The 15,178-nt window shown below is 38.3% G+C and overlaps 2 protein-coding genes across 3 annotated transcripts in view; one reads left to right on the top strand and one right to left on the bottom strand.

Annotated features, from left to right (window-relative positions):
* Positions 1 to 9,544: 9,544 nt before the first annotated feature.
* The window catches only part of gcl (germ cell-less), a 116,008-nt gene continuing 110,374 nt past the window's right edge, over positions 9,545 to 15,178 (bottom strand). Inside the window, exon 7 of the mRNA XM_072526453.1 lies at positions 9,545 to 10,398. Coding sequence (XP_072382554.1) covers positions 10,254 to 10,398 — 145 coding nt within the window. The 3' untranslated portion in view covers positions 9,545 to 10,253. The remainder of the gene's footprint in view (positions 10,399 to 15,178) is intronic.
* Positions 13,632 to 15,178, top strand: part of LOC140437121 (prostatic acid phosphatase-like) — a 30,620-nt gene continuing 29,073 nt past the window's right edge. Inside the window, exons 1-3 of one of the 2 annotated variants that reach the window (XM_072526451.1) lie at positions 13,632 to 13,778; positions 13,862 to 14,028; positions 14,107 to 14,202. In XM_072526451.1, coding sequence (XP_072382552.1) covers positions 13,933 to 14,028; positions 14,107 to 14,202 — 192 coding nt within the window. In that variant the 5' untranslated portion in view covers positions 13,632 to 13,778; positions 13,862 to 13,932. Of the gene's footprint in view, positions 14,029 to 14,106; positions 14,203 to 15,178 lie in introns of both variants that reach the window. The other variant, XM_072526450.1, reaches the window with a different exon arrangement.

The following is a 15,178-nucleotide window of genomic DNA, read 5'->3' as shown; positions in this document are numbered from 1 at the left end:
AAGACGCTGGTTGATGTCTTATCCGCCGCCCTCGAATATGAGTCAGCTACGCAGGCCTCTGGAGGGTACAGTAAAGTTAGGACTGTAAAAGAGGAAGGAGAGGAAGATAAACTTGACCAGCTCGTTAATATGATGAAAAGCATGACATACAAGAAAACGAAGACCATCAGATGCTGGAATTGTGGCGAAATAGGACACGTACGAAGCTCCTGTAAGCACCCTAGGTACGACGCAAATCAAGAAACTCACCATCAGGAAAACTAGAACGGGTCAGCCTTAGGGGGGCAGCTTCGACCCAGAACTTTTCCAAAGACCCTCTCATACTAATAGCTTCTTTGAAATGTCGTGAAGATAGTGTATATGTAGATGGAGACATAAATGGTAAAAAGCATACGTTGTTGGTGGATACCGGAGCGACCAGAACCATTATACGCCCGACAGTTATAAACAGCCGAAAGAAACTGTTACCAACGAGGTTACGACTTCGGACCGCTACAGGTGAAAATGCCAACATTCATGGAGAAATCCAGGTACAATTGGGAATTGGGGCAGAAAAGTTTGTCCATACTGTTATAGTTGCTGACATCGAAGAGGATGTTATATTAGGAATGGACGTAATGAATATGCATGGATTCCAATTGGATTTTAAGAATAAGGTAATCAAAGTTGGCAACGAGGAGGTATTTCTCCATCCACATAATGACAACACTGTGCAAGCAGCCATTACAGAAGATACAGTCGTGCCTGCGAGAAGCGAAACGATCATAGTAGCGCGACTACAGGGAATTGTAGACGAAGGGAGACCTGTTATGATGGAGCCTTGGAACCACGACGATGAGGTTGGCCGTGGAATCATAATTGGAAAGGAATTGGTGACTTCGGCTAAAGAAATTCCTGTGAGACTTATCAATGTCAACGACTACCCAGTGACCATAAAGAAAGAGACAAAAGTAGGAACTTGTGTACCTGTGACATCCATAATCCGTCAGGCGACAACATCTGATAATTCCAACGACAAATTCGACCAAATGGTTGCAGTTGCAGGACAGTCTCTAAATCAGATGGAGAAAAGGAAATTAAGGGAATTTCTGCGGCAGTATCGTGATATTTTCGTACCGAAAGGAGGAAAGACGGGAAGAACTACCGTTGTTAAGCATAAAATTGATACTGGTAATGCTAAGCCAATTCGTCAAACAGCTCGACGATTACCACAGGCGAAGAGAGAGGAAGCTGAAACGATTGTTCAGGAAATGAAGAAAGACGGGGTGATAGAACCTTCTACGAGCCCATGGGTCTCTCCGGTGGTCCTGGTTAAGAAGAAAGACGGAACGACGAGGTTCTGTGTGGATTACCGTTTGCTGAACAACGTTACCAAGAAAGATAGTTATCCTCTGCCTCGGATCGATGACACATTGGACACATTGGCTGGAAGTAAATTGTTTTCTACTTTAGATTTGAAGTCTGGATACTGGCAGGTAGAAATGGACCCAGTCGATAAAGAAAAGACAGCCTTCACCACAGGATCTGGATTGTGGCAATTCAACGTTATGCCATTTGGACTTTGTAATGCTCCTGCGACATTTGAGAGGCTTATGGAAAATGTGTTAAGAGGGTTATCTTGGAAAACATGCCTGGTTTATTTGGATGACATAATCGTCTTGGGGGAGACATTCGAAGATCATTTGAGGAATTTAGAAAACGTTTTTAATCGACTTAAAGCTGCCCAATTGATGCTAAACCCCAAGAAGTGCCAGCTATTTCAAGGTAAAGTCAATTATCTGGGTCATATAGTCAGTAAAGAAGGAGTGGCCGTGGATAAAGGAAAAATCGATTCCATTAAGGAATGGCCAAAACCAACTGACAAACATCAAGTGAGAAGTTTTCTTGGACTATGTACTTACTACCGGAGGTTTATTAAGAAGTTTGCAGATATCGCTAAGCCATTAACGCGACTTACAGAGGAAGCAAGAGAATACCGCTGGGATATAGACTGCCAAAATGCCTTTGAAACGTTGAAAAAGCATTTAATAACAGCACCAATTTTGGGGTATCCACTGCCAGAAGGAGAGTTCATCTTAGATACGGATGCAAGTAATGTGGGAATTGGAGGAGTGCTGTCTCAGATTCAAGGAGGACAGGAACGAGTCCTCGGATATTTTAGTAAAGTTCTTTCAAAACCTGAGCGGAATTATTGCGTCACGAGAAGAGAACTTCTAGCAGTAGTTAAATCAGTAGAGCACTTCTATCAATACCTCTATGGAAGGAAGTTTTTAATCCGAACCGACCATGCCGCCCTTAAGTGGTTGATGCAGTTTAAGAATCCAGAGGGTCAGGTAGCCAGGTGGATCGAACGACTCCAAGAATACGATTTTAAGATTGAGCACCGAGCCGGAGTTAGCCACAGAAATGCTGATTCTCTTTCCAGAAGGCCATGCCCCGCAGAGTGTTCCCACTGCAACAAAACGGAATCCAAGGAAGCAGCAGTGCTAAGAACGACGATTGTCAACGACGACTGGACGCCTACTAAGATAAGGGAAGAACAAGAGAGAGATCCAGTTATACAGAAAATCCGAAAATGGAAAGAGGAAAACCGTCGACCACCTTGGCAGGAAATATCAAACCTATGCTCAGTAGTTAAGACGTATTGGGCCCAGTGGGACTCATTTATCATCGAAGATGGCTTGCTCAAACGAGTCCTGGAAAATGATGACGGTTCAGAGAAAAGAAGACAGTTGGTGATCCCAAAGAGCAGAATAGCCGAAGTACTTCGTCAGTTACACGACAGTCCATCGGGAGGGCATTTTGGTGTAAGGAAAACCCTTCAGCGAATTCGGGAACGGTTTTATTGGATGAACAGTTCCGACGACGTAAAAGACTGGTGTAAGAAATGTACTATTTGTGCTACGAGTAACGGGCCTCACCGGAAAAGGAGAGCTCCTATGAGACAATATAATGTTGGAAGCCCGTTTGAAAGAATAGCTTTGGACATTGCAGGGCCATTTCCAGAAAGTGAAAATGGGGGCAAGTACATGTTGGTAGTAATGGATTACTTCACTAAGTGGGTCGAGATTTATGCACTTCCAGACCAGAAGGCCGCCACCGTTGCAGATAAGTTGATCCAAGAATATATCAGCCGATTTGGAGTGCCTTTGGAGATCCATAGTGACCAAGGCAGGAACTTTGAAAGTGATCTATTCCAAGGAATATGTGATAGACTAGGCATGAAGAAAACAAGAACTACCGCGTATCATCCGCAATCGGATGGTATGGTAGAACGAATGAATAGGACAGTTGGCAAGTATTTGACAAAGATGGTGTCCGATCATCAGCGAGACTGGGACTAATACCTTCCGTTCTTCACAATGGCCTACAGATCTGCTGTTAACGAATCAACGGGCCAGACACCAGCCAGAGTCCTATTCGGACGCGAAATGCGACTACCTTGTGATCTAGAATTTGGGTGTCGACCTGGAGAAGATGTAGCAGGTGAAGATTATGTGATCGAATTACGAAGAAGAATGGACGATGTACATGAGTTGGTCCGTTCCCACCTTCAGATCGCTAGCGACCGAATGAAGAAACGGTACGATACACAAGCCGAAAAGGGTTGCTTTAAGAAGAACGACAAAGTATGGCTGTATAATCCCAAGAAGCGAAAAGGTTGTTCTCCCAAATTGCAGCAGTTTTGGGAAGGTCCATACCTCATCATGGAGAAGATCAACGATGTCATCTACCGGATAAGCAAGATTCCGAGGGGAAAGCCGATGATAGTACATCATAACCGGCTGGCGTCTTTCGAAGGTGACCACGACGTAGATGAAGAAGTGGAAGTAAACCAAGTCCACGATGTGTCTGACCTCACGTTTGAGGAATTCATGGGTGCCTATGGAGGTACCGGTAAAGCGAGACATGGTGTTACCACTGAAGAAAAGCAAGATCTACTCGCGCTCCCCGATGACTACTCGCTGGCCCTCACCATCCCGGCCAGTATCAAAGACGCACCAGGGTTGGCATCCGTCTTTCGAAGGAAGTTTGGTCGAGTTGCAGAACTTCAATGCCAGGTGCCAGCTCCCGGTAAAACCTTGAAACTCCAAGATGCATCACGTTACCTTTTCTACCTGGTAACAAAAGACACTGCCCGTGACCAACCTACCTACCGAGATGTATGGGAAGCCTTACTTCAATTGAGAGAGCACGTACTAGAGTCCGACGTGCAAAAGTTAGCCATGCCAAAGTTGGAGTGCCGCCAATTAGATTGGAGGGTTATCCGAAATATGGTGGAGGAGATCTTTAAAGACACCGAAGTCCAGGTGTTAGTCTGTTGCAATCCGCATAGTTACTGGTGCGGAGAGAAAACCGTCCCTTGTCATTTTTATACAACTGGAAGTTGTAAAAGAGGGTCCAGTTGCCGATACCAGCATACAGTTCCGGTTCCAGTCCCGACAAGGTTCCAGGAGGAACCATCTTTTAAGAGGGGGGCAATGTTACGATAAATATACTGGCCTAACTTTTATGACTAATTATTCTGTTTTATTGTAGAAATTTCGGTGGAAGTCTAGATTCAAATTATGGTGAATTCTCCAACTTGATGTTCTCGACTATTCCAGTATATCAGGATTTCGTATATAAGTACAACATTTTTATATGGAGGGTCAGTTAATTCTGAACCCGCGCTCGCGAATTTGTTACGTACGGATATAATATATAAATTATTGTCAGATAAGTTAATATAAATAAAGAAATAAATTAAATCCGTAAGTGTTATAAATATTGAACCTTTTAATAAATTCACAACATTATAATTTGTGTTAACATTTTTATTGATGGGGATATTGGGAATCTGAAGGTTATTGACCCCAGCTATATAGATAGATTGAAAAAAGTCCTTAAACAAATTAGCAATTTCTTGCCCATTGGAAGCAGACAGATCCCTGTAAAACATAGCATTTGGTAAACTGTGACTAGAACGTTTATCATTACCATATTTCCAAAATGATTTAGGATTTTTCAACTGAGCATCAATACCTGTAACATATTGATTAAAGCATATCCCAGACAAACGTTTACATTTAGTTCCTAGAAGACAAAATTTACTATAAATTTACTATATATTTCATATACAATGAGTGAGCATACTGAACTATTTTTATAAATCTAATTTATTGTCTTTATTTATTATGAGTTTATGAGTTCATTTACATGCACTCAACACTTTATGAGTTTATTTACATAAATTTATTTATTTAATCTACATAGAAAACGCTTAAATATTAATTTATTTACACTTATATAATTTATTTAAAACATTCACACCGGTTACAATTTAAATAGCCGCCAGAAAACATGTTTTCGACTGTCCTTTTAAATCTCAAATTGTCCGTTTTATACCTGATTTGTTTGTCTAGAAATTTCTGCCGGTTTCGATCGGAACGCTGGTGTATTATTCAATCCTCATCTCGAAAGTTCCAATAGCAGGTATAAGCGGGGAGCCGGTATGACTCACATTTATCGTAACAATACCTTTTCTCACATGTCAAAATTCTAAGTTCATGGAAAAACCATTTAGAAAAAGTTCATGGAAAAATCACGTCGCATAGAATTAGCCTGGCAGCGTTAGGTAAATTAAACTATGTATTTAAATCGGACCTACCCATATGTCTCAAAAGGAAAATCTTTGACCAATGTGTGTTACCTTTACTCACTTATGGAGCGGAAACATTAACACTCATCAAAAAGGTAGTGAATAAGATTCGCGTAACTCAGAGGACTATGGAGCACCAGATGTTGGGTGTTTCTCTGAGAGACCGAATCCCAAATGAAGAAATACGTCGTAGAACGAAAACAACAGACGGCATCGAAAAAATGGCGTCGCTAAAATGAAATTGGACAGGACACGTCACCAGATTATAAGACAACCGATGGACAAAACATATTGTCGAGTGGAGACCAAGACAAGAAGCACTACGAAGCAGATGACGCCCACCAACTAGATGAACTGACCACCTGAAGCGGGTTAGCAGTAACTGGATGCCAGCCACACAAGACAGAGAGAGAGAGAGATGGAAAGAGCTGAGGAAGACAGATGATGTTCTGTATCTCTTAAGAAGTATAAAGTAGAACATTCCTTGTAAAGAATTTCATACAAAATATTAGTTGAAACATTAAAAGCATTGTGAGCCAAGCAATTCTGCTAATTAATAGAGCCCAAAAATTTATTAAGTTCAGTGTAATTGCCATTTTTAAAATCATAAAAAATTCCTCATAAGCTAATTTTTACGAATTAGATATATTTGAGATTGTTAAACAATATGCATAGGCAATATGATGTAGACTTGAGTTCAGTAGATAATCACTAGCTTTTACAACATTCAGTCCCCTATTGATGAAAAAAAAAACAAATCCAAAATACATTTTTTTCGTTTGATATAGAATTATGTTGAAAAAAATTTAAATAATCAAGTGTTTGAGCAATATCCACAGCTATGTCTCTTCTTGGACAGTGATCCAATACACCATAATCATCAATAGACCATGAGTTCAGTAAATTGTGGTCACCAAATATATGGATACTGAACTGAGAGAAACAGCTGAACAATATTTTGAACGCAGTGGCAGTGTTGGATAAAAAACTCACGAGAAATTTGTGGTGAAATGTAAACACCCCCTATAACAAATTGAAACCCATAGACCTAGCACAAAATGTAGCTGTTCTAATGCGAGCTTTAATAATAGAAATAAATTGAGATTTAAAATTGTTATTAATGAATATTAGAACTCCACCACCACTTAGTTTCTTATTCGTTCTACTGTTTATATCACTCCTATAAATGTTAAAATATTTACAATAAAATATTTACAATTCACAATTCACTATCCATTCGGATTCCGCTATATTTAATTTAGAATTTTAAAGCTTTTACTTAAGACATCAATTCTTGATAATAAATCATGCCAATTTACAACTGAGCACAAAAATTCAAATGTTTCTAGACTTTTAACTATTGATTTAGCGCCTATTTTTGTTTTCGTATCTCTGGTGGGATTTCCAATTAGGGCATTCAGTAATAATGTTCTTTAGGTCTTGCTTAAGAGGTCTAACAGCATTGATACGACTTTCCCATTTTGTGCCACTTAACAGTTTTAAGTTAGATTTTTCACGTGCTCTTTTAGATTCGATCGATATGGGGACGCGGAAAAGTAATTATACCATATAAAAAAAAAAAAATTCACAGCTAGGCCTGGCAGAGTCATTAACGACCAGGTTTAATGTATGAGCAGCACAGGGCACGTTTAATGCTAGAGGATTGATATCAAGAATCCGTTTTTGAAGCAGTATATTTCTCTTTCATGTTCAATCCATTGTCGTAGCCCTGATCCCGTATATCTTTAGCTTAGAGGTGCAGACTAGGTAATAGCGTTGATTGAATATCTGAATTCGGATATTCAATCAACGGTAATAACTTGTCTAATAGAAAATTGCAAAGGCCCGTGGTATTAGTTACTGGGAAAAATCGTAGAAAAAATTCTAAAATATCTACCTTACTATCACTAGTTTGGACACACTTAACTCCTGGTGGTACAGTATCAACCGTTGGGCTCTAAGGCTTAACACCAACAAAACAGTGGTCGTACGGTGGTTGACTTGTCGATCAAAATGACCACTATCCGTCAACAATTTTGTGGACGTGCTGTAGTCGAATGAACCACAAATCAACCACAAATGAACCACACAAATCACAGAGTACAGCGATGAATTTTGAAGAAGAAGCATTGTTGTGGCCTTTACTGCACAAAAAAAGACGGCGCCGTCGTAATATATTGTATTGGGTTTATCCTATCATCGAAAATAAAGAGGAAAGTCAATTTCAACAACTTTATCATCATTTAAGACTGTATGATGACAAATTTTTTAATTATTTTCAAATGAGCAAAAGTACTTTCGATTATTTGTTAACAGAGTTAAAGGATAATTTAAAACGAGAAGATACATCCATGAGGTCAAGTATTCCTCCTGACGAACGCCTCGCAATCGCTCTAATGTCAGTAAAACCATTTTATTACTTAATGTTTATTGAAATATTTACACAATAAACATGATGTCAATCAAAACTTTGAGATAAAAGCGACTCCTGGGAAAGTGGTGAAAACTCCGGTTGACTTGGTGACAAAGCTTGTCCCGGATTCTCATGTGGCAAAAGCTCCGGTTCTGTTGGAGATAGTGATGCTTGAAGACTACTTCCTTGTGAACATTCCGGTTGAACTCTTGGCGATCGGATCTCGAAATGCCGGATCTCAGGTCGGTCAGTTCGGATACCATAGCGGTCTTCGGGAAACAGCTGTGATCTCTCTTGATATGTATTAGTCGTATTGTAACCATACCCGTGGTAACCATCGAAACCTCTATCTCTAACATTGTAGATCTGCATGGGTTTAGAAAAGAGTATTTTTTAATAACATTTAAAATTTCTATTTAACAAATATTTAACAATCACCACCAGCACGACTTTATGCTTCACGCATAGAAAAGTGAATGACGCTTTGGTTAGGGAGTCGCTGTGCTGGTGGGGATGCCGTGCCTGTGGTCGGCTTGTGGTCGGTGAATTGCCCGTGTGAGCGCAGGACGGGCAGCATCTGCGATAGTTTTGTGGACGGTATCACCCACCGACGACGACAGTTGTTGATACCGACCATAGTCTGTCGTCCGTCTGAGTGCTACCACGATATTTCATACAAATTGTATACTCTCAACACACAATCACTTTTTTGTGGTTCTAATGTGGTCGGAAAGTGGTACGTCTGAGTTAAGCCTAATGTCCTTTTTCGGGCGGGGATCTGTATGTTGCCTTAAGTGAAATCCTATAACATCGACCATGTGTCACCACATTTTGGAAATTCAATATGTTTATCATGTAATCTAAAGGTTATTATACTTAGATTTGTATCTAGTTTCAACTACTTTTAAGGATTCTTTCAGACGGACGACATTTTGTCGTAGTCGTGTACGGCAACGATATCGTGTATAGCAGTTAACTCATTGATTAAATAAAAACTTTCACACGACGCGATTTAAAATCGTAGTCGTACACGACTGTCGTAGTACCCCGGCGGGATCACTGCGACGACACGATGTCGTGGTCGTGAACGACTGCAGTGATGCCAGTGGTACAAGCAAGTCCATTCTAGTTTTCACACTTGTCGTGCGTAGGCGAAAAAATCGTGATTTATTCTAAACAGTGGTAGTGAATTTAGATTTAAAAATATTTGTAAAATAAAATAAAAAAAATGGACATCGAAATTGATAACGAGCTTCTTATCAATATTGTTGAACAACGGCCGGTGTTATGGGATAAAACTTTAGAACAGTATAAAAACCGAAATAAGACATTACAGGGTTGGAAAGAAATTTGCAGAATTTTAAAAGATGGATTTTATGAGATGTCAGAAAAAGAACAAAATGAAATTGGTAAGTAAAAATATTTCGCTTTATTTATTACATTATAATGACTTAGCTTAGTAAACTTATATTTTTAAATGTTGCCAAGGGACTAATCCTTTCTCGGTCAAAAAATAATCTGCGAAAAGGTTTCTAATTTCATTTGCTGATAATCCTCCACGTACTGAATGACTATTAGGAACATCCCCAATACTTTCACCTATTGTCAAAGTGTCTTGTGGATTATATCCATCTCTATCACGTACGTAGTTATAAAGAACACAGCATGCTTTAACTATATCCACAGCAAAATTCTGCGACACATTAAAAGGACGGTGAAAAATTCTCCATTTATTTGAAAGAATGCCGAATGCACATTCCACGTACCTTCTGGCTCTAGTTAAACGGTAATTAAAAACTTTTTTTTGACTGATAAATTATGACCTCCAAATGGACGATGTAAATTATCATCCAACGCAAAAGCTTCATCCCCTACAATTACATACGGTAAGTTTGATGCAAATCCTTCCAATGGTTCTAAAGGGGGAATAGCTAACTCATTATCTTTTAGTAGTCTCCAAAATGTTGTATTTTTAAACACAGTCGAATCACAATATTTTCCATACGATCCAATATCAACATAAATAAATTTGTAATCTGAATCTACTACCGCCATTAAAATAACAAAGTAATAATGTTTATAATTAAAGTACATGGACCCAGTATGGGCTGGTTTAATCATCCGTGTATGTTTCCCATCTACAGCTCCTATACAATGCGGAAAATTAGACCGTTTCTCAAACATATTTGCAATGGCTTTTCATTTTTCAGTTGAGGGTTTAGGTAAACAATCATTGTGCATAACATTCCATATAACCTTTGAGACCTGTTGAACAATAATGGTCGAAATTCCTATTTTGTATCTGTGATGGAGGTCGGTAAATGAACATCCAGTAGCAAAGTACCTAAAAAAATATCTTTTAAGTGATACCTACCTAATATTGTTTTTCTTTTATTTAGAGGTAAAAAACAGAAAATTGTTTTAGACACTATTAACCAAGAACAAGTGTCTGTTGACAATAATAAAACACCAACAACCAAAAAACGTAAACTTGAAGAGCCACAAATACAATCGGGTTCCAAAAAAAGGATGACTGCATTTGAATAACGAATGATTGCAGCACTGGAAACACCTCCACCACCAGCACATTTGTGAATTCCAAGTTGGAGTACTACAATGAATTCAGTCTCTAAAGCGAAACGATTTTTCAAATTCAGCAAATCGAATGCATGCAGGTAATCCCAACTTTTATTTAGGACAAGCGGCAGTTCCCACACAATCTATAATGACACACTACTTGCCTTCTGAACACACAGCAATGCAAATATCGCCAATACCATCAATACTGTCAATACCATTAGATTCTCATGGAACAACATCCAACTTTCTTAATGGAAAAGGATCTTCGCAGAGCACCGCACTGCAGAATAATTCTGAAAGAACTTATACCCTTTTGCTACCTTCAGGACACGCTTCAGGAAAAAATAGCTCTGTCGCTGAATTAACACAAGAAAAAATGTATTTTCCCCATCGTATTCAACCGTCTCATCTGACGGCTAAAAAAGTATTAATTTGTTTGATGAATGATAGGTACATACCGAAATTGCATTATGTGTTTCTAGTTTACATCTCTTTGTTGTTTTTTTCGTACAGAATAAAATAGTATGCATTTCTTAGAATGTTATTACTGACCTTAGAGTAACTGCGAGCATCTCGATTGGTGTTATGCAATTTCGCATATTGGTGTCCTGTTTCTGTAAATCACCCTGTATCTTAATACTTAATTCATCGAAACTAAATACCTATTTTCAAAAAGCGGATGAGTCCAATATTTTCTTATTTGTCGAGATTTTCGGTGACAATGCCATAATGCCAACACTATTAAACGCTTTCTTTTTCTTTCATCCATCATACAAGACAACAGTTCACAGCACGACTACGGCAGAAATTGAAAGCAACCAAACATTTTTTCACGACACGACACTGCACGATAACGACAAATGTCGTCCGTCTGAAAGAAGCCTAAGATTTTTCACTGATGATGGTCAGATAGGACTGAAAACGTTTGGAAAAAAACTTTTAATTCTTTTGGATAATTTTTACAATGCAAATTAGAAATTGAACAAGTAATTAAGGTACAATTCTTTGGGACTATATTATCCAGCTATAGAGGCCTGGAAAAAGAAGTGAGAGATCAAGTACAAAAAACAAATATACTGTCAGGATACGTTAATAACACTATACGGCGAAACCGACATATTAAAGAATTTATAAAACCAGGGATAATATTCGCAATATAAGACGAACTAGTATAAGAATAACACCACTAAAGATTTTTCTATAGTAATGGGAAATGTATGCTTGGAACGGGTTTTATATTTAAAGACCTAAAGGAATCTAGAATCTACAGGTCGAGACTGAGATAGATCTAGAAAATTCAGTTTAATAATCGGGATATCTATGTAGGATAATTAAGATTGTAGCATCAAGATCTTAAAGAACAAGGCCCAAACGTGCAGGACGTATGGAAGTACCAAATGGAAGAGGAATGAAAGAAAACTACACTACAGAACACAAAGCTGAAGTGATTAGAAGAACTTTCGAAAGAAACTGTACACTAAACTACCACCAGCTAGAAGTAATTGATGAAGAAGTCGAATAATCTTATGAAGAAATGTCAAAAGAGCAAGAAGGACTAATATTAACTCCCACCTCCCCAAGAGAGGCTAGCGAGCGAATCAGAAAGAGTTTCCAAAAGAAAGCACCAGGACCAGACGAAACGGGGCTCTAAAATATGTTTCTTCGAAAGCAATCGTTGATTTAACAAATATAACGAACGCATAAAAACAGCATATTTCCTTAAAAGTACAGACCTATAAGATTGTGGGCACATGTGCACCATCAACAAGACGAAGATTCAATCAGACCACAACAGATCTGAGAGAAGCTGCAAAAGTACCCATTTATGCAATACAATAGACAAAGAAATAATGAGCAAAATTGGGCGAACTAGAGAACCATCCAAACTACAGTCTCCAAGAGATAGTAGGCTATGATCTCTTCCACCGATGGAAGCACAGAAGATCAAAACAACTGTTTGTCGCAATAAATCGCAGATGACCTAGGTTCTTTCCTGATTACACATAGTTGGTAGTACCAAGTCGTTCCCCAAAAAAAAAATAAAAAACTATAAAAAACCTAAAAAAACAACAGCCACAAAAAAGTATTATTTGTCACAAAAATCCTACTAACAAAAACAAAAAAGTCACTCACTCATACATCGAGCAATCTCCGCACCGGATATAGCCCGGAACGGAAACTCTGCTCTGGGTCATGCAACACAACGGCGACACGATAAATTGACAATGGGACTATAGCGTCTCAATTTAGATGATAGTAGACACTCAACTACGATGATAGTAGTCCCCCACGGCATAACAGTAGGTACTAGATACGTAGGAAGCATTAGGACTGAAAGGGTTTCTCTAATTTATCCAGGTGCAAATCCTTCCCACCTCGAAAATGGGTGTCTGATTAATATTTACGGGGGCATGCATGCCTCTTCAAACCAGGATTACTGTGCCTGCGTGATGAAACGTCAGGAAAAAACAGTTCCACACCACGGTCTATAAATCTGGAAAGTAATGTTAGCATTACAAAATACCAGCCGTGAAAGCGTAATCTTCACACTTTAATATTAATCATGTTTTATAGGGACCTAAGAAGAACATTATTTCCTTTAATTCAAGCAATCACCAATTCATCAGTAAATCTGAAACGAAGTACGATAAAATCATATTAACACTTGCTTAATGTTCGGAATCAGTGAGCACAATAGCTCAAGCGTTTATTTACTTCATGAATGTGGGTTTAAGTACCTATGTTGTGTTATAATCGAAAGTGGCTTCTACTCTGGTTTGACATAGTCCTGACCTAAGAAGAACATTATTTCCTTTAATTCAAGCAATCACCAATTCATCAGTAAATCTGGAACGAAGTACGATAAAATCATATTAACACTTGCTTAATGTTCGGAATCAGTGAGCGCAATAGCGCAAGCGTTTATTTACTTCATGAATGTGGGTTCAAGTACCTATGTTGCGTTATAATCGAAAGTGGCTTCTACTTCTACTCTGATTTGACATAGTAGGTTACGTCGGTAATCGCCGGATACGTAGTATTGCGTATTACCAAACAAAAATAATGTATTATAGTTTAGATTTTACTTCAACTTCAACTTAATTTATTGTTCAGACTCTCCTTTTATAAACTGATAAAAGATTTGTAAGTACGACACTGATTAATGTCAATGTTGTTTATATAAGTCTAACACTATCTTATTTAATCTCATGATATTTTTGTATTAGGTATTGTTGAATTATGCGTAATGGTTCATGAATAAACTAAAATACTGTTCAAGAGTAATGTGCTTTTGAGAATGAAGTGGTGTAAACATTATTTTTTTAAATATATACTTTATTATATTTTGTTACATCAAGTGACAGGTGAATCGGTGATACAACAATTACATATAGTGAGTATGTCAAGCTGTGTAATTTTTTATTATAATGTCACGCTCGTTCACCTGAAACTATATCTGACTATATTTTAGATTTTTAGGCACGGTGAAAGAGCACCTACAGACACGTTTCCTAACGATCCCTATATTAACTACTCTTGGCCAGGAGGATGGGGACAATTAACAAATGTAAGTTACTAAGTTATAGGTTGAGGTAAACAGATTTAAATCCATATCAGCTGTCCCCTTGTAGAAACGTATTGATTTTTTACCTAGTTTTACGTTAAGCTGATTCTTTTGATGACATTTTCAACTCCTATCCTTTGTCTGATTTGTCTTTTGTGGTAGGTTATGGTTCTACAGACAAGCAATAAATGTTTCATGGTACATTATTACTCTAGTTTATTTTCAATCTTTCGTTTAAAGCACACAGGAGTTTGAACTTCTTACTATATATGAATGGTTTGGTTTTTTTTTTCAAATTGAAACCATTTTTTCCTTGTAAGGAAACCATATTGGGAAAGGATTAGGCGCTTAGGGTATAAAAATATGATAACTCAGGGGATTACCTTAAAGTGATTTGCGTATTTGTCCGGACGTTTATCGCTACAAATTTATAGTCAAATGGATGAAATGTTAAGTTTTTTCCTTGATTTTGTGGACTCGTAAATTTCCCAAATATGAACATGTAGCTTTTAAGATGTTTGGGCTCTGGAATTTTGGCCTTGAATGACTTTTAATTTGAGACTCCTGTTTCGAGAGTTGATTCTCTCGATTATAGTTGGGATGTTAAAAGTATTGTGGATTTAACGCAAACAATGCATTTGTAGTTGAGCGACCAGATTGGAATTATTATTGATGTGGGATGTGAGATATTCCCGTGTGATGATTTTGATCCTGATCATTCGGTACATCCTGCTAGATAACAAACGAAGCTCTGACGTCCGAGTGATTGCCGTTATAAGCAATATCCCACTTACTGGCCAACGGCTTCGGGCGGATGAGTTAGTAAGTGGTAGGGCACTCTTTTGTCCTGGAGTTAAGAAATCGGCTTCAAAGGCGGATTAACTAGTAACTAGTCAACGGCATAAGCAGGGTCGGACTGGCTCCTAAAAAACGCGCCAACCCAAACTCTTCAAAAAAGGCGCCAACTTAATGTAAAAAA

Source organism: Diabrotica undecimpunctata, chromosome 3 (assembly GCF_040954645.1).
Source record: "Diabrotica undecimpunctata isolate CICGRU chromosome 3, icDiaUnde3, whole genome shotgun sequence".
NCBI classification, from domain to species: Eukaryota; Metazoa; Arthropoda; class Insecta; order Coleoptera; family Chrysomelidae; genus Diabrotica; species Diabrotica undecimpunctata.
Note: the sequence above shows the minus strand (reverse complement) of the source record. Positions and strands in the feature narration are given on the sequence as shown.